At 49.5% G+C, this 20574-nt stretch overlaps 1 protein-coding gene across 2 annotated transcripts in view; it reads right to left on the bottom strand.

Annotated features, from left to right (window-relative positions):
- Window positions 1–20574, bottom strand: part of CCN6 (cellular communication network factor 6) — a 237860-nt gene that overhangs the window by 30633 nt on the left and 186653 nt on the right. For both annotated transcript variants that reach the window (XM_086925282.1, XM_086925283.1), the window contains one exon: window positions 17612–17854. In XM_086925282.1, coding sequence (XP_086781408.1) covers window positions 17612–17854 — 243 coding nt within the window. The remainder of the gene's footprint in view (window positions 1–17611; window positions 17855–20574) is intronic.

Below are 20574 nucleotides of genomic sequence, written 5' to 3'. Positions count from 1 at the left end.
GAGTATATATCTGAAAGAGACACGTTAGTGATAGATTCCTTACCTTAGAATATCCCCAGGCGTCAGACTGGATCCAGAAAGTTTTGCTTAGCGGTACCCCTGCGCGTCCGTAGGTGGCGTCCTGCGGCTTCCCGTCCGTCACTGGTGCCGTCAGCGCTGAGATGACGTCACGGAGGATACATAGGCACCACCCATGTGAACTGATGTCAGTTCTTTGTTTTTCCCCGCCAGCAAGCGCAGATCAGAATTGAGCACGTACCTCAGTCACTTTTTCACTACTCTTTTGAGACTTTTGTCTCCTCTTTTTTCTCCTGGTGCATGTAGGCATGCCTGGCTTTAAGTCTTGTGGTTCGTGCCGCCGTAACATGTCGGTGGCGGACCTCCACGATGTGTGCCTCTACTGCCTGGAGACCGACCACGACTCCAGAGACTGTCAAGACTGTCGAGACATGGCCCCGAAGGCCTGGCAGGAGCGGCGCCGAAGGTTGCTGGAGGTCCAGCATTCCTCTCACTGCCGCTCCGGGTCTAGGGGCCGTTCCCTAGACCGATCGCGGGCCCGGAGCCCTCGCTCCTCGGGCTCCAAGTCTTCGCCTTCGGATTCTGGTAAGCGACGCCATAAAAAAAAGTCAAAGAAGCGTGTTCACTCTCTGACGTCCCCCCGTCGCTCCTCGGAGGCGGACGAGGGGGACATGGCCTCCGCTCCTGCGGCTCCTCTGGAGCCGGGGAGTCCCGCGGCCTACCCGCTATACCGGGGTCTGTCGGCGACTCCCGAACAGATGCAAGAGTTTCTTGCTGCCATGGACCGCCTTTTTAGGCCCCAGGCTCCCGCCGGCGTGCCTTCGGGCTCCGTGGTCCCGTGTCCAGATCCTGCTGGCCGGGGGCTCCGTCACCGGCACCACAGGATCCTACACTGCTGGCTCCGGCCACGGCGACACAAGGTGCAGCGCTGCCAGCTCCGGCCCTGGCGCCGCCCTCAGCTTCATCCCTGGCGCCACACTGGGTGCCGTTTATCCCACCACTGCCCCAGTTTCCGGACCATTTTGTTCCGGCCTGGGATCCAAATTGGGATGCGGCTCCGGCCCAGCCCGGCGCCATTTTCAGTGCCATTTCCGACGCCATTCGCCCATTCTCTGGCTCCGGCTCTGCCGCCGCGACCAGCCCCTCTACTCCAGAGGCGGACGACGACTGGGACGGGTCCGAGGACCCCCTTGCCAGGCAATGTGACTCCGAGAAAGATTGGGTGGATGACCTGGAAGACGCAGGTGAACTCGATGTTTCTTCTAACCCGGTGTTTGCCTCTCCTCCGCCTACTATGAAGGAGGGTGCTTCCTACACCGTGGTGCTCTGTCGGGCTGCAGAGGCTCTCAATCTTGACCCTCAACCTCCCTACAGTGGCCCTCAAGACCAACCTCCTTATGGAGGTGCTCCAGACGGCGTCTGCATCGTCAGAGCCGCTGCCCCCTTTCAATGAGGCCCTTACCGAAGTGCTCTTGGGCACTTGGTTGCGGCCGGCCACAGGGGCGCCGGTGGATAAAAACGTCGCCAGGCGTCATTTCCCGCCGCCTGGTGATCCGCCTTCCTGACCACTCACCCTACGCCTGAGAGCCTGGTCATTCAGGCCTCAATGTCGCGGAGTGCCTTTTCCATGGCCCGCCGGATAAGGTCTCTAAAAGGCTGGAACAATTTGGCAAGAGGTTGTTCTCCTCGGCCAGCTTAGGGCTGCGGTCGGTTAACACCGCCTGCTTGTTGGGCAGTTACTCCCACACATTGTGGTATTGCGTAGCTCAGGTCTTGCCTCAGTGTTCTGTAGAGGTCCAGGCTGTCCTTTCCCAAGCGATTGCAGACGGATTGCAGATTGCCATCAGGTGCGGTTTGGACACAGATGAATCATTGGACAGGGCAATTTCCACGACTGTGGCGTTATGGCGCCACGCCTGGTTGTGTTCGACTGGGTTCTCGCCCGATGTCCAGGGCTCGCTCATGGACATGCCCTTTGATGGCTCCCGCCTCTTTGGTGATAAGGCTGACAATGCCCTGGAGCGCTTTAAAGACTCTCGGGCCACGGCCAAGTCCTTGGGTGTTTCTACGAAGAACTCTGCCACTCCGGGGTTCCGTTCCTTTCATGGCCAGGGCAGGGGCGCCAGGCACGCTCCTCCAACAAGCCTGTGCAGAACCGGCCTCAGCGCTGCCGCCGCCGTTGATTCCGCAGCGGCGGGTCTGGAAACCAGCGTGCGGGTCAGTTCACCTCCACCCCAGCTGCTTCCGCTTCCAAGCCTTCCTAATCTGAGCTTCAGGGAGCACCCCACGCCGGTAGGTGGCAGGGTCCGCCACCACCTCCACCACAGGTGCGACATTACATCAGACAAGTGGATGCTGCAGATAATCTGCCAAGGTTACTCACTCCCCTTTCTGTCCCCCCCTCCAGCCATGCCACCTCGGTACCACCGCATGTCGGGGGATCATTTGGCTCTTCTCCATCAGGAAGTCACGGCCCTCCTGGCCAAGGGGGCTATTGAGTGCGTTCACGGTCAGGAAGTAGGGAGTGGTTGTTATTCCCACTACTTCTGGGTCCCCAAGAAGAACAAGGGGGGCCCCATCTTGGACCTCCGGGTCGTCAATCGCTTCCTCCGGAAGGAGAAGTTCAAGATGCTGGCTCTGGCTCTGGTCCTGGCTGCCCTGGACCCTGGAGACTGGATGGTAGCGTTGGAATAGCAGGACACTTATTTTCACATCCCCGCCCTGCCGGCCAACTGGCGTTTCCTGCGGTTCACAGTAGGCCAGGAGCATTTTCAGTTTGCTGTGCTCCCCTTCTCCTTACCAGTGCCCCTCGGGTGTTCACGAAGGTGATGGCGGTGGTCGCAGCTCATCTGTGCAAGCCAGGGGTGTCAATCTTCCCCTACCTCGACAAATGGCTTTTGAAGGCGGGCTCGCCCCAGGCAGTCGTCAACCACCTCCAGACTACGGCCGACCTCCTGCATTTGTTGGGGTTCTCCGTCAACGTGCCGAAGTCACACCTGAGTCCCGCTCAGAAGCTCCCATTCATCGGAGCGGTTCTGGATTCAACGTTTTTTCGGGTTTATCCTCCCGAGCAGCGAGTCTGGGATATTCAGGCTATGATTCCGATCTTTCAGCCTCTATCCCGGGTTTTGGTCAGGATGACCCTCCGGCTTTTGGGTCTGATGGCCTCCTGAATCCTGCTGGTGACACATGACAGATGGCATATGCGGGCTCTGCAGTGGGACGTGAAGTTCCAGTGGGCGCAGCATCAGGGCAACCTATCCGACCATGTTCAGATCTCAGAGGGCGCTGCACGGCAGTTGCAGTGGTGGTTCACAAATCGCGATTGGGTCAGTGGTAGATCTATTTCCCTTCCCCAACCGGAGCACACAGTGGTGATGGATGCCTCCCTCCTGGGATGGGAAGGCCACTTGGGAGAGGTGGAGATCAGAGGCCTCTGGTCTCCTGCGAAGTCCCAGCTCCATATCAACCTTCTGAAGCTGCGGCCGAACTGACTTGCGCTGAATGGATTCCTTCCCTCTGTCCGGGGAAGTGTAGTGCAGGTGTACACGGACAACATCACCTCCATGTAGTATTGCAACAAGCAGAGCGGGGTGGGGTCCTGGACCCTGTGTCAAGAGGCTCTGCGCCTCTGGACATGGCTGGAACATCAAGGCATTACCTTGGTGGTTCAACACCTGGCAGGTTCTCTGAACGCCAGGGCGGACAAACTCAGCCGCCGGTGCATGATGGATCACGAATGGCGTCTGAACTCGGACATGGTGCAAGGTCTTTTTCTGCAGTGGGAAGAGCCTCGGTTAGATCTATTCGCTACCGAAGAGAACGTGCAATGTCATCAGTTCTGCACGTTGGAATTTCCAAGGCGGCGCTTGCTCGGAGACGCTTTTCGTCGCGAGTGGAGTTGCGCTCTGTTGTACGCTTTTCCGCCTATACCACTTCTGCCATAAATGCTGAAGAAGATCAGGCGCGACCGGGCCCAAGTCATTCTTGTGGTGCCGGACTGGTCTAGGAGAGTATGGTATCCAGAGCTACTCAGTATGAGCATCGATCTCCCGATCCGTCTGCCTCTTTGGGAGGATCTTCTGTCGGAGCAGCAGGGGTCGGTCCTCCACCTGAACCTGTCCAGCCTCCACCTCCATCCGAGGAGATTGAGCGGCGACAGTTGACACCTTTCGATCTTCCCCTTGAAGTCTGTGATGTCATTCTAGCAGCCAGGCGTCCCTCCACCAAAACGGTGTATGCCTGCAGGTGGAACAAATTTGTGGAATGGTGCACAGCAAAGGCGGTCGATCTCCAATCTCCCCTTCTTTCGGAGGTCCTTTTGTTCCTTCTATCTTTGGTCCAGCAGGGCTCTGCTCTGGGCACTATCAAAGGTTATCTTTCGGCCATCTCCTCCTTTTTATGCCTTCCAGATCAGCCTACTCTTTTTAAGTGCCCGGTTGTTAACCGTTTCCTTAAGGGCATTACGCATACATTTCCACCCGTGCCCTTCATAATGCCTCAATGGGACTTGAATCTTGTCTTGACTTCTCTGATGTGCACTCCCTTGAGCCCCTTTATAACTGTCCCTTGCATCTTCTCACTCTAAAGACAGCTTTCCTGGTTGCCATCACCTCTGCCAGAAGAGTGAGTGAGCTCCAGGCCCTTTCTTCCAAATCTCCTTTCCTTTTTGTTCATCCGGACAAGGTGGTTTTAAGAACCTGTCCTTCTTTCTTGCCAAAGGTTGTTATGCCCTTCCACATCGGGTAGACCATCACTTTGCCCACCTTCTTTCCGCCTCTGCATCCTTCAAGGGAAGAGGAGAGGCTCCACCTTCTGGACCCAAAGCGTGTGCTGCACTCGACCCAGTCCTGATGAAGATCCTGATTTAATGGGATCGAAACGCCGTCGACCATCCAGCACAAATACAGGCGCAATACACAAAGCGGCTCATGATATTGAACATACTAAGTATGAACTTTTAAAACCACTTGGAACCGCCGTGTACCAAATGTTTCACTGTATATTTATGCACCAGTCACCTTACGCCGCCCACGCTGTTTCACAATGTCACATGCGTCGCTACCTTGGTTTTCACTGATACACCTTGAGCACCACGTACAATTTGGGTTGTCCATCATTTATGCTAATTGTATACTGTAGTGCTGCCTTAACTGCAAATTATTCCTTTTATTTGATCTTTTTCCCCTGAACATTTGTATAAATGATGCCTGGAGCACATACCATAATCATACAGAGTCTCCTTGCCTCCTTTCGGATAATGTTGTAAGCATATCCTTGCTAACTGCCTTTAAATAATACCAGTTGGGATATCATATTTCTCTACACTGCATTCTATCTGCAGCGTACTCAACAGTTCCGGATGGATGATCAGCTCTTTGTTGGCTACGTGGGCGCCAAAAGAGGTCAGGCCATGCACAAACGGACCATTTCCCGGTGGGTCGTTCTGTGCATCAAAGCATGGTACTCCTTAGCCAAGAAGGAGCCTCCTGTGGGACTGCATGCCCATTTGACCAGGGCTACTGCAGCCACTACTGCCTTGGGACGTGGCGTTCCCTTGCAGGACATTTGTCAGGCAGCTACGTAGGCCTCGCTGCACACGTTTACCAAGCACTACTGCCTTGACAGTCAGGTCGGGAGAGACGGTTTCTTTGGCTGTTCTGTGCTCCGTGACTTTCTGGTGTAATCTCGTTCGCAGACCCAACACCGGGGTTGGTATTGCTGGGGCATCTATTATAAGGTAAGTAATCTATCACTCTTTCAGATGCACAAGCTACTACTTGTGTAATGATATATCTGTAAGAGACATTAGTTTGTGATAGATTTCTTACCGCCCCACCCAATCCTCCCCGTTCTGCGAACTAATTACTAGGGTTAAGGTCATCCCTTTTAGGGTCCTAGTTTTATGCACCAACGGTCAGTATCTTGCATGGCTCTGTGTTTCTGGTGTGGAAAGTTGTGTACAGAACTGACATCAGCGCGCATGGGTGGCGCCAAAGTACCCTCCATGACGTCATCTCGGCCCTGATGGTGATAGTGATTGACGCGGAACCGCAGGACGCCACCTACTGACGCGCAGGTGTACTGCTAAGCAAAACTTTCCGGATCCAGTCTGACGCCTGGGGATATTCTAAGGTAAGGAATATATCACTAACTAATGTCTCTTACAGATATATCGTTACACAAGTAGTAACTTGTGCTTTAAGAAATAAAATTATTCCATAATGACAAAAACCTAATCAATAGAACCAGAGTTATTCAGTTTTAAAGTTTTTACTAAAACAGTGCTTAAAAGCACAAAGAGCCACTCGCGGTAATTTGTTTGCACAAGACCGGCAGAAAGTCACATGTTTAGGCCGACCATGATGGAGATTAATCCTGCTAAAAAGTAACCTTCAAAGTCCATTGCGAAGAGTTCCATTCAAGATGGAGGAGGCCGTGAGGAGGAGGCTAAGCATTGCAGACAGTTGTCACTGTAGTTCAGAGAGCAGGATGGTCATTGCTGTAGCTTTGCATTGACAATCATCGCGTCCTGGCGATGCTGTAGTAGGAAGTGCAGGTCTTGCGTTGCCAGTCATCACGGGTAGCAGAGTCTTGGCACAAATGGGTAAATTCACATTCATGAGGAGCCCAAACTTCAGGATTTTCACCTTTCTTTAGGAGGAGTACACTCTCATGCCAGACAAGGTTCTGGGACCTGGGTAGGCATCTCTTGGGGATCAGGACTCATGCCATCAGAGGCCAGCGGGGCTAAGGCAGGTCCAGGTAGGCCCGGGTCTGCAGGTCAGCTGGGCAGTTGCAGGTAGACCTCTGAAGCATATTTTATCCCTGTTGCTATGACACAGAGGTCAGCCAACTGACCCTTGGAGTCACTCTGGGTAGTCTGGGATGAAAGCAGACAGGTCCAATCTTCCCTCTCGGACAAGGCAATCCTTCAAGCAGCAGGGTAGTCCTCTGGCAGCAGGCCAGTCCTTCTATTGGAACTTCCTCAAGTGGAGGAATGTTCTGATACTTTGGAGGTCTAATGTTTACACCTGGTGTCAGCATTTGCATGGGGGGGGGGCTCCCTGTCCTACTCCCACATCTGGTTCTGAAATATTCTTCCTCTTCCACTGTCAAGGCTTCAAACTGTCTGGGGTGACAAAAGGCAGAACAGGCCTGGTGTCAGCTTCCCTTGTATGTGTGAGAGGCAAAGCCCTTGGCAGTGTAAGTGAGGCTTCACCATTAAGGTGGATTTTAAATTACAATTAATTATGAGTGAACATGGCATATCTCTTTCTGCACCCAAGCCAAAGTTAACACTTATTAAATGTAATAAGGTTGCCCAGTGTTAGTTATTGGGAGAGATAGGCCTTGCAACTGTGAAAAGTGACTTTAGGAGTTGTTCACCGCCAGGACATTTAAAACTTAAACCCACAGGTCCTACTTTTTAAACAGTATCTACCTTGCCCTCAGGGTGGTTACGGCCTACTTTAGAGTTTAAAAAATGAAGGTTTAGGCCTAGCTAAAATTGTATTTTGCCAGGTTGAAATGGCAGTTTAAAATTGTACTACAGCCTGAGAGGGTTTATAAAAGTCTACTTTAGTGGGTAGGTCAAGGAGTGCTGCAGGCCCACTAGTAACATTTAATTTACTGGCCCAGAGTCCATGTAGTACTATTTACTAGTGACTTAAAAGTAAAGTAAATATGCCAATTTGTTGTAGGCCAATTTGATCAGGTTTGAAGCGAAATCTGAAGCGAAAGTACAAGCACTTTAGTACTTGCTAGCAGTGATAAAATGCACAAAGCCCTAAAGCCATCAAAAATGAATTTAACAAAAGAGAAGGGGAGAAGGCAAAAAGTTCGGGGGAATACCAGTCACGGATGTTCATCATTGTAACTTGTGATGCGCCTTCACCAGGAGCACCTTCACATATGTCTCAACTTTTTCTGTAATAGTTTATGTGATTTATTTACAATATAATTTGAATACCATATTTATATTATTTATGATGCATTCATTGCTTTAGCACAACGGGGAAGACACATTCTCTGGCTCCTCGTAAATTCCTATAAGTTGATTAAATGATTATTATTGTAAATCTGTATCTCTATAAGTATACCAATTAACCATTGTTTTTTTTTTGTCCTCATTTGCCTTGCCCTCCTCTCCAGTAACCGCCAACCACCTAGCGTGTCCCGCGCTGAGATACTCAAGATTTTGACTGTCTCCCGCTCGGTGACACGATTTGTAAAAATTGGTAGGAGATGGAAGTTGAGCGATGGAGGGGGTGGATGGGAGTGGGCTTGCACTTACTCCATCTTGGTATCATTTAGCCTGTAGGACCGACAATGGAACGGGGAGCCCTGGTCCTTGGAGTGCAATAGGCATAATCATGGGACCGGGGGAAAAAAAGACAAACCCTGGCACTATCTCCACTGGACCAACAGGTCCCAAAAAGCCAAGTAGCGTTTGTAGTAAAGTCTGGCCAAGTCCACCTTGGATATTACATACAGGGACGACAGCCAGCTTGAGTGTGATGGCGCCGTGTTTTCCACCCAAACTTTACATATTTGCCTCCTGGCCAAAAGAACTGCACAGAACAGAAAGGACCTTGCCTGACCAGTAATACCAGCGTCCAAGCCGAAGATAATTAATGGCAGTGTAATGGACAGAGATATATTTAAAATAGAGTCTAAGGTTACTTTCACTTCCTCCCAGAACCGGGCGATGTAAGGGCAGTCCTTGAACATATGCACGCCCAAGGCCTCAATGTAATTGCACTTATTGCATTTCTTGCCTGGGAGGAATTTAGACAGTCTCAGGGGTGAGAGGTAGGCTCGATGTGCCGTGAACAGCTGGTTACGTCTCAGCCATACTGGTTTTACGATTTTGTAGAGGAGGGTGAAAGATCTTATCCAAGTCTCTTCACACTGGGCGCCTAACTCTTCTCCCCACCACTCGTAGGGTAGAGTAAGCTCCCCATCAACCGCCTCCAACAAATTCCAGTACCACTGGGCCACCTCTTTACCTCCCCCTTGTCGCTCTACCAACTGCTGTTCCAGGTTACTAACCTTCCCAAGTGATGTCCCTTTCCGACTCAAGACCCTGGCCCAACTGTCTAATTGTATGTACTTAAATCTAGAGAAACCAGGTCCCAGCTGTTCCCGTAACTCCTCCCAGGTCCTCAGCGACCCTCCTGCCAGGAACTCTCCCCATCTTGTTATCCCCTTCCCTCACCGGGATCGATAGCCTGTCTTTTAGACATAATGGGAGGCCCGGGGAATCCCACACTGGTGCGTAGTTCGAAAAGTAAGGCAAACCTAGTCTTTTTCTAATCTGTACCCAGGCTTTCGCCAAGGACAGAAGAATTTTTAACTTGGCTTTTTTTTTATTACAAGTCTGTTTTATTTTGAAACAAAACCCCTGGCAGGGGCACATAGACACAGCGTTAAGCCTACAACCTCTAACCGAGGCCGGCCGCGAAGAATGAGCAATAGGGCGACAAATTCTGCATACACAAACTAGTTAACACAGCGCCTTGCCTAGAACCCCAAGGGGGCCGGCCGCGTGGCTTAGGATAAGCTGTTAGTACTATTCAGCGCATATAGAGCCCCAATGACAGGTCAGTGAGAATAGGTGGACAGTCAACAAGCCCAACATTTATGAACGACCCAACAGGGGTCTGCGAACGCGGAGGAGATCTATAGAAAGAGGGAAGAAAGAGAAAAGAACGGAAAAAGGAGCCAGAGACAAGAGATAGAAGGGGTATCGCGCTAGCAGGATGGATGCGTTGGTCCATGGGCGAGGGGCGGAACTGGGCAGCAAGAGTCGGCCTCTAAAACTCTCATGTCATGGAGGATGTCTATGGGAGCAATCTAGTGGGGTCTGCGGGGACGACAGCATCCTCAAAGAGATGTAAAGCCCGGAGCCTAGTGGGCGTTTGTCGTGCATGTTCCATTGAGCAAAGGTAGCGCACCATGGGCTTCCAGACTGTCCTGAAACGAGTATCACGCAGCTGGAGCCGTGCCGTGAGGAGCTCCATAGCCAAGACGTGCCACAGCCGCACAAACCAGGAGGCTATGGGGGGCACTTCAGTCTTCTTCCAGTACAAGGCTATGAGCTGCTTGGCCGCACCTAGCATTTGTAGTGTCACAACCCAGTCATTACGGGTGGGGGCCTTGAGGCCTAGAGGCCTAACACCCAACAGGATCGTACCTATGGCTTCAGGCAAGGGGAACCCCAACACCCCCCTAATGTGGCTAAGGACCTCCTTCCAGAAGACAGTTAGGAGCGGGCACGCCCACCATATGTGCACAAAGTCCCCCGTTGCAGCCCGACACCTCCAGCACAGCGGCAAAACATTGGGGGACATCTTATGGAGCCGCAGAGGAGTGTAATACCATTGAGTTAGAAGCTTATAGGCATTTTCCCTCTGCGGGATACTCCGATACACCTTGGGGATATCTCTCCACACTGCGTCCCACTGCAAGGGCTCAATGTCCGCATTGACCGCTAGCTGCCATTGGCGCTGATACGGGTGGGTGGGTGCAAGAGGCGGATGCTGCAGAATGTGGTAGATCTGGGAGACCAACCGCTTTAAACCCCCAAGAGTACACGCCAGCCTTTCGAAAGGGGTGAAGGCACGTGTGGCAGCTTGATACATGCCTTCATCAGAGACCCAGTGTCGCAGTTGGGCATATTGCAGCCGTGCGTGGGCTGCAAGAGGAACTCCTCGCGACACTGGTCGAACGATTGAAATGAGCCCCCGTCAAAGAGGTTGCAGATCACCCTGCAGTCCCCTTGCACCCAGTTATCAAACGCTCGAGTCTGATAGGCCAGCGGGAAATGAGGGTTTGCCGCTATGGGAGTATGTGGAGACGGAAACGTAGTAAGCCCCTTGGACACAGCAGTGGCATCCCAGATGTCCAGTACCGTTTTTGTGGGTACCCCAAGGTATGCGCTCCTAGAGTGGGCCGCCCGGTGGATCCATGGCAGATCCCAGATGGTATGTCCCGCCACCACCCTGTCCATATGCAGCCATCCTTTTTCACTCTCTCGCACCCCCCACGCTATCACAAAGCGGAGGTGTGCAGCCCAATAGTAGTGGACCAGATTAGGACATGCTAGGCCTCCCCTGTCTTGCGGAGCCATAAGAATTTTGGGGGAAAAGCGTGATCGCTTTTCTCCCCAGACAAAGGATGTGAGTTCGCGTTGCAGGCTTCGTATGCAGTGGAGCAACTTGACTTTTTTTTTTAATTTCTGGTCCCCGAATTTAAACAGGAATCCGTCAGTTGGTAGCGCTGCTCCTACCAGCATGGCTTTAAACATTGTCCCAGAAGATGCATTCGATGGTGTTTTTAAGAGCATTCTAAATGGGACAGCGAAAAGCCCATGCATAGTACTGCAAGTCAGGCAGAGCCAGCCCCCCTTTTCCCTCCTCCTCCTCAACTTCTTCCATGCCACTCTGGATGATTTATAATTCCAAATGAAAGAATTTATCTCTCTCTGGCACTTGTCTAAGATTTTAACATCAAAAGCCAGAGGAATAGTATTGAAAATAAATGTAAATTTGGGGAGGATAGACATCTTTATCAAACTAACCCTGCCCAGTATGGTAAGTGGGAGGTGGGACCACGATTTTAATAACTTCCTACATTCGTTGTAAACTCTCTCTAAGTTGACTTGAGCAATGTTTCCTACTTCTTGAGTCACCTGTATTCCCAGGTAGCGCATAGAGTTGGTCACACCCAGATGTAAATGGGGGATATTCCACGCCATGATGTCAGTTTTACAGGCTTTGATCTCATACCCCGAAATGCGACCGAACTCCTCCGCCCTCTTAATAACCACGGGGAATGATGCCTCCGGGTCAGACGTTAAGATGAGAATATCGTCTGCATAAAGTGCGTCCCGCCTCTCCTACTCCCAAAATTTGAAAGATGGTATATTTTCATCTCCCCGCAGGAGCTAAGCCAACGGTTCAATGTACAAATTGAAGAGAAGGGGAGAGAGCAAGCAGCCCTGCCTCGTGCCCCTCATGATTTTAAAGGATTCTGTCAGGGCACCATTTATTGACAACCTTGCCGATGGGGCATCATACATAAGAGTAATGACACAACAAAACTTCTCGCCAAAGTTAAACTTCTTCAAAACTGCAGCCAAATAGGGCCAGTTGACCCTATCGAAGACTTTAGTCGCGTCTAAGGCGAGCGTGGCCAATGGAAGAGAAAAAGCCAAAGCGATATCTATTGCCCCCACCAGATCAAACGTCAAGTCAGATAACTGACGCCCTTTGATGAAACCCCTCTGGTCTTGATGAACAATTTCTTCTATTACTGACCCCAAACTCGCTGACATGATGGAAGCGAAGATCTTATAATCGCTGTTCAAAAGTGAGATCGGTCGATAGGACCCGCACTCAGTTGGGTCCTTCCCTGGTTCGGGGATCAGGACTATGGTCGCCTCTCCCCAAGATTTTGGGGGGGCTTCCCCCTTCCTAAGGATCCCATTATAAAGGGCTGTCAGTGTAGGGACAATAACAGCGCCCAAAGCTCGATATAGCTCACCTGTCAACCCATCAGGGCCTGCTGCCTTCCTGCGCTTTAGTTGCCTGATAACTTTTCACACTTCGGCCTCAGATATTTCCATCTCCAGGCATTTGCTCTGCACTGTTGAGAGAGTTGGCAAGGAAATTTGGTCTAGCCATGTATCTCTTGCCAGCTGGTCATTAGGTGTATCTTCCTTATAAATCCCCTCAAAAAACTCCCTAAAAGCAGTACCTATCTCCTGATTAGACATCCTGGCTACACTCTCCCCATCAACCTTGATCTCTCTAATATAATTTTGGGCTTGGTCTGCCTTAACCTTCCATGCCAATAACCTGCCCGCTGCCTCCCCAAACTCGAAATGGGAGATCTTACTTGCCTCCCATCTCTTAATCACTCTTTCTTGTAGGATATTCTCCAGTTGGTTTTTCAGCTTGCCCAGCTTCTCTTGCTCGTCTGGTGACCCTATTGAGGCACCAAGCCGCTGCTCAATCAACTCCATTTTCTGCTCCAAGTTTTTAATCTTCTCCCAATATATTGTGTGCCGATGGGAGGCTCTGTTGGTAATACAGCCTCTCAGAAAAGCTTTCAGTGTCTCCCAAACCATGACTAGTGCCGCGGATTCTAGGTTTATCTCCAAGAATGAGGTGGTCTCCGTAGCCAGAAAACTGACTTCCTCTTCTTCCAGTAAGATAGTACGATCGAATGACCAGGATTGATGTTTAATCTGGGCTTCATGTTTAAGAGTGAATAAGAGAGCTGAATGGTCAGACAGGTGGGAGGGAAGATAGTTTATCCCTGATAGGGAGTTCTTAAGGCAGTAACTGAATAACGCATAATCAATTCTTGATTTGTGCTTGTATTTGAGATTCCAAAAGGAGAACCCCAATTTATTACCAGCCCTTTCCCTCCACAAATCTGCCAAACCCAGCTGTGTCATGATTCCTATGAGAGTTTGCCTTGATTTGGAAGACGTGCAGGCTCTAGAATTGTCTAGTTTATGATTGAGCACAATGTTAAAGTCTCCCGCCCAAATAATAGGGTCTTGGGAAGTTATCAGATGGTTCCTAATTATCTCCAAATAAGACGGGTCATCAAGATTGGGCCCTTAGTAACCGACCAATATACACACCCAACCATCAATAGAGATTCTCACTAGGAGCCATCTCCCACTCTGATCCTCCTTGTAGTCCAAAATCTGGACTTTCGCAGATTTTTTACAGAGTAGGAGGACTCCTCTTATATTAGCATTGTGGTCAGTGCATATAAATGTGTCTACCCATCTCTGCTTTTTTAGAAGTGCGATGGCCTCTGCTTTTAGAAGATGCGTCTCCTGTATGACAATGATCTGTGCGGGGGAGTCTCTTAGATATTGTAAAATGCGCTCTCTTCTGCTCCGCACGTGCAGGCCATTGACATTCCAGGACAGAAATTGAACAGAGGTCATCATTTGACATCAGTCCTCCTCCCCATACCCTGCCACCTGGCAATCTTATTCACCCGACGCTGAAAGTATACCCAGCTAGGACACAGAACTGATTTATGAAGGTCTGACTCATGAGGATTTTTTGCTTTTATGCCCCCCCCTCCCCGCCCCACCACTGGAAAACCCTCCCATATTTACTCCGGCCAGATGTGAAGCCGGATTTGCGTCCTCTAACCACCCTCCCCTCTTGCACCGCTTGGCACTCCTTGAACCCTCCTGGAGCGAACAAGAACGGTTGGAATATTTCAGAGAGCCCAACAAAAAACCAAACCCCCCCCCCTTTTTTTATTTCCTTTTTAAGCCCCGATGCATTACCCCATTTTATGTGGACTCTAAAAAGAAAAAAATTATTATTATTATTATTTTTTTTTTAATATACTTCGTGACTCTAAACACCCTTAATTCTTCCATTCTACCTCCTCGATGCTGTGTACTCTACCCCACTTCCATTTCCATTCAAGCTTGGAGGAATTTCAAGAAAGGGCATCAAATGACTAAAGAAAACATGCAAGTTATGAATATGTTAGTGTCTGCCAGGGTTTCGACGGAATGGGTCCCGATGTATTCCTTGGATATCTTTGTTGAGCTCCTCGACGGATTCTTCGAGATAGAGTGAGTCCTTCAATACTTTAATCACGAAAGCCTTGACATCCTCCCTTCCTTTCCTTCCGGTATCTTCAAGAGTCGAAGGTTGTTCCGCCGTGAGTAGTTTTCCAGCGATTCGACTCTGTCCCTCATAGCATCTCCTTCTCTCCGTAGGTTTTGGATCTTGGATTCAGCAACCTCTAAACTAGACTTCAATAGCCCCACAGAACCCCCAAGTACCTCTGTCCTCTCACTTAACCCATCTACTTTCCTTTCCAAGGTCTCGCATGACGCTTGTATCTCGCTCTGGTTGGTTTTAGATATCAGGAAATCATTCCTGATTTCTGCCCATATAGATGCTATTGACGCTACTAGGGCCTCGAGTGTGATCCCGGCCCCATTTGCCTCCCCACTCTTACCACCCACACCCGCATCAGCCCCCCATCCAGAACCATTGGAGCTTGTTCACAACCAGTTTCTTCCTCAGCTCCCATTTCAGGGAGAGGCGGTAGATCGGCCATCTCTAAAGCAAATGTGGTGGTAGTGGCAGTGGTAATGTTGGTGATAGGTCCTGAAAGTGTGGGTGTAGGTGTGTTTGGGAGAACTGGGGGCAAATGAGCAGATGTACCAGTGACTGTAGCAGGTAGCAGATCCAACACCTGGGGCAACACTTTAAAGAATGAGCGCAAAGAGGGGGTAATCCTTGCAGTGCCACAATTGGAATATCTGTTATTAGCCCCCCTCTGAGAGCTACCCCTGGGTTTGGCGCCTTTACCCACCTCCTTACTGCTGCTACTAGCCCTCTGATTAGCCTTATCAACCTCTGTACCGAAAGTAGTAGTTCCTTCCACGAGCTTATCTCCCTCTTTAGCTGGGCATTCTGGGGCTTGTAGTTTTTTCACTACTTTCTTGCTTTTCCCCCGTTTTCTGCTCACATTCTTTGAAGATTGATTCTTATTTGAGGCTTTCCCACTACTGACCTTCTCCGTCTCCGTGGCTTCCCCCTTCCCCCCAACCTTACTTGCAAGATGCACTGTTAAATCAGGGGTACTGCAAGCCTCCACCTCGCCGCACCTGTTTTCAGCGCAGCCTTTCGCTTGGCCCCCGCCGGGGTTCTTCTCGACACTGATGGGGACGCTGGAAACGATAGAAGGGGCTTGCTGGTGGCCAGCAGTCCCCCCGCTGCAGCCTGACCTACCTCGAAGAAGTCCCAGAGCTGCCGCTGTGCGGCCGCGCCTAAGCTCCACGGCTGCTCGGCACCACCGGCACCATTGCGGCAGGGAGGTAAGGGGGAGGGACCGGGGATCTGCACCTTCAGCCCGGCACATCCGCGAAGACCTCGCAAGGGCAGCGGGGGAAACCGCCGAACCAGCCAATATCCCGCCGATGGCAGAAAAGGGGGGTCTGAGCAGCGTTCTACTCCTCCTGGGGGGGTTAAAGAAACAAAATTACGGCTCCATTACGGCTCCAGAAGAGTCAGCAGCATCGCGGTGCATCAGAGGGCTGTGTCGGATGCGCGCCCCGCACTAGCCTGCTGCCGCCATGTTCTCCCTGACCAATTAACCATTGTTCCTTGGAATAGAAAAAAAAATGCATGATTTGTACTTGCCACTTTTTATGGTACGATACATGTATTCACTGTCCAAACACCTCTCCCAACCGTAAGGGTTGTACCCTTCATTGGTGTGAGGGTGTAACACAGGTAAATGAGGAAAATTCCATTAACCCTCCCCACAAACCTATTATGTAGTAGGGAAATAAATACCCAGAGTAGGCACATATTCCTACCTAGTAGAAGGTCTACGGTTTTCACCTCTTGTGGGTCTTTCCAATGGAGTAAGTAGGTATTCACACAGACACTCTTTGAGTTGCCCACCCCAGCCGGTTGGGTTGGGCTGTTCTGCCCATCCAACAAAACTGATTTCCCTGTTTCAAAGGCATGCAACATGGCCGTGTTTACACACCCTGGCTGTGGACCAAAGAATGTCAAACTGAAGTCACTTAAGGATAGGCTGGTGCTCCATAATGGCAAGCATTTTGCTGCCCTCAAAGCTAAGGTGGGTCTGTCACACACTCAAAAAGTGGGGTACAGGTGCACAATTTGAAAGCATAAGCAACTATCCAATGTAGGGGCTCATAGTGTCTGACACTGCGTAACAGACACAGATGCATTTTTCGCTGCAACACTAAACCTTTGCTTGCAGCTGAGATTGCTTAATAATACTTAGAAAGTGAATTTAGCAAGAGGTAAATACAGAAAAAAGAGCCCAGAGGGCCACACATCAAGTTTTCGCTTCAGGCATTACAAAGACTTCTTACTAGACTGCCTCGTGTGACAGTAAACTAGAGAAACCTTGGGATTTCTTTTGCTCAACAAACCGCTGACATGTCAATATTAAGTAATAAGTATAACAGGTGGAATAAAACAGGAAAACAGCACTTTATATTTACCTTCACACAACATGCCATCCATCTATCCATCCTTCCATATATGGCATTGCCATCCACAAAAACCTATCTCAAGCTATTGTAGCATCATTAATATCCATTTTAATTACATTTTTCCTAAAGAGTGCATTAGGCAACCCAGAAAAGAACAGCCATTTAAGGACAATTTGGAAACAGATATGCACATGACTTAGTTCACCTCTTTTCATCCTACACGTAGGCGGCATTCATAAGAGGAAGACGAATTTTCCCCCATAGCTATTTTTGGGCGGACACTTTCGCAAACAGAAGAGATTCTCACACGCTAATGATTCCAATGGAAGTCTTGAGTCTTGTTTGGAACAGATCGCTATTATGATCTGTAAATTATGTACAGGTGTAAATTCCAAGGGATGGAAAACAGTTACATAAACTCTGCACTGCAAAACTCTCCACATATATTCTACAAGTAGGCCCTTTATGTTGACTAAATGCATGCTTTTGTTGTTTTGTATTCTCGCTGCACACACAACGAAATATCATCCCGTTGTTACTGAAAACACATACCTGGCATTAGTCTGTATCCTACTGACTGTTGGTTCTTTTCTAGCTCTGGTTCACACTTTGACTGGCCTGATTTTCTTACACCTTTATGGGCAGCACACTGACTTGCAGACAGTTCTTTTGTGAAGGCCGGGGTGCATCCTATAGTGTCACTCACGCAGAGACATTTGAAAAGGGGGTTGGGTTGGAAGTCTTGGCCATTGTGGTAAAGCACGCCATTCAGCTCGCAGCCTACTGCTAGCAAATCTGAGAAAAGGAAAAAACATACAGTTAGCAAGCCAGCATTATGGGCATATGAAATCTATTTTTCTAACTTTAAATGCAGGAGTTGATAAATATAAAAAATTTACTTTCCAACCCTTGACAATGTTCACAACCTGTGCAAGAGACCACTGGAATCATGGGTAATTGGCAGAGGGCAAGACCTTTGCCCACTGACCACTGCTTGCATATATGCCGACTAGGTGGTGGGGAAGAGATTCAGGTAACAGGACATTCTCAAAGGGCAGACCCTGTGTTTAATTGTCTCTAAGCATGGTCCAATAACCTGTCAAGCAGATACCAGTGCACTGGACACAGAATGTGGCTGGGGCACTGGGCACAAAAAGGCAACATGTGCAGACAAAATAATGACACTGGTTAAGGTACGTAACTTACAAATTCTCAAAATTCAATGAACAACACTTGCTAATGTATGTTATGGTAGTTTGTGCAGATCAGTGACTAGCTAAAATTATAAAAAATATAATCGGCAGAAACATATTTCTGAACATGGTTACCAACCTGTATGCAAAAATCATTCAAAATTCATAGTTATGGGAAGCAGTACAACCAACCACACCCCCACAACATTACACATGACATCACAGATGGTTTCATAAATTACCTCATTGGTTTAGTCACTGTTGATGTCAAATTTTACATCATAAATGACCTGGTAGATGACATCACAGAAACCACTGTGGGTACACTTTTCCACAGCTGTTAACTCGATGTAGAAAGTTAGATTATTTTCCTATATATAGCCCGAGAGGATAGGTGGACGTTGAAAATGGTACAGCAGTCTTGCAACTAATTTTTGTGGCTAGAAGGCTATCAATTACTTAAGTATTGAACAGCACCGGCCTTTGTTCTCTCCATATTTTCTGCACGGGCGTCTTGATGCTAAGAGTGGTAATGCTGCGTCTTTAGAGATGCATTTAATTAAGAAAAATACATAAAGCTTAAAGTTGAGCTATGCCAGTCACTTCTGTATATTTATCTATTTAAGGCAGGGATGCCAACGCTGTCCATGCACTGTTTATTCGCAATGAAATCTAAAGCTGACCATCTGTTTGGTGCAGCTCCAATCATTCTTCTCTATATTTTCACTCTGACTTTATGCTAATGTTGCAAACTTTAGTCTCTAAGCAATCTATATAAGGACATCTCTTCAATTGAATAGCAGCTTTTCCTTTTTAGGTTTCGCCTGGCGTAGCACTGCGCAGCAGTGTTCGCGCAGGCGAAATCTTATGTTTGCTAGTACGGGGCTTTGTCCCGCCTCTCTCTTCCATTGGCTAGCTCCATAAATGGAGACTAGCCATTGGAAGAGAGATCTGTCCGTAATTGCCGGAGCAGATTCGTGGGCGTTCCATAGATTTTTTCGCATCCTGCCCCTTTTAGAACGTCATGCGGCGGTGGGCGGTGGTTTATTTTTTTTTTCTTCGAAGGTTTTTTTTGTCATTCCTCCAGGCCGACCGCCGCCGGAAGAAGTCCAGGTGAGTGCTCCCCTCCCCGCCCGCTGTCCGTGTGCCCATTCCTGACCCTCTCCCACTGTCTGTGTGCCCGTTCCCGCCACCCCTTCCGCTGTCCGTGTCTCCGGCCCCACTTGTAAATGCTTGTTTTTTTTTGGTTTTTGACTATGCCAAACCTCTTGCACCCTGCACGCTGCTGGCTACTCAATGTTTCCCGCAACAGCCTCCTCTGACATCCGAGTAGTTTGGATTCCCTGCCGAAAGTCCAGTAGCGTGGCAGATCGTCAGACTTGGGCCCGAAGACAGACCAGCGGAGCGGTAGGGGTTTAATAGATCAGCAGAGTTGTAGAGCGAGTGATTGATTGATTGTGATCGATGCCTCGGAGGTAGAAGAAGAGAAAATGGCTGTGGTACAGTGCTGGCTAGCAGAGCAGAGGAGGGCAGAGGGCAGAGCTTTTTCCATTAGCTGTGTAAGTGTTTATGTTTGTGTTTGTTGTAATTTATCGTTTTCCTAATACACCCCCCTCACGATGTTGTGGTAATTGAAATTATTACAGCGCTACAATGTTACTGTTTGCAAGCTGAGCCGATGCTGAGCCGCTGTTACACTCAGGATGACTCATCGACTCATCGACCCCACTGATCCAGCCACGGCCACGGACACAAGACTTGCGCTACGACCATCAGAAACTATCTATATCGGTTTCTTGTACAGAGCAGAGCTAACCTTAAGTCACAACCAGGGCAAGTCCCGTAAATGTTTGTTTCCACTTGAGGGCGCCAAATAGCCTTAAATAACTTTGCATGAGCTTAGTCAGTACTTTTACGGGCTTTTACGGTCTTTTCGCACCCATTAGTCAACTCCCGCACTCATCATGCACTTCATCCCGCCACAGTGCCAATCCTGCAGGCCGCTCTGTCCGGTGAGTCTTTCATGCTTTCATGCCTTCATGCCTTCTTCCGCAGCAGCAACAGAAGCAGAAATAGCAGCAATAGCAGAAATAGCAGCGGCGGGTTTAGAAGGTGAAAGCGAGTTCAGACGGTGATAGAGGATTGGAGACTGCACCCCTTCAAGTACCTCGCTGTGTACCTCACCTTACCTCACCTCGGCACTGCCTGGCCGATCGTAGGTCATCGGTTTGTAGTTGTAGTTGTAAGTTAAATCTATAGGCTATAGGCTGTTAGCCCCCCTCATCTTCCACAGCGTTCTCTCTATACGATGCAGAAGCCGGC

This window comes from Lissotriton vulgaris, chromosome 6 (genome assembly GCF_964263255.1).
Source record: "Lissotriton vulgaris chromosome 6, aLisVul1.2, whole genome shotgun sequence".
NCBI classification, from domain to species: Eukaryota; Metazoa; Chordata; class Amphibia; order Caudata; family Salamandridae; genus Lissotriton; species Lissotriton vulgaris.
Note: the sequence above shows the minus strand (reverse complement) of the source record. Positions and strands in the feature narration are given on the sequence as shown.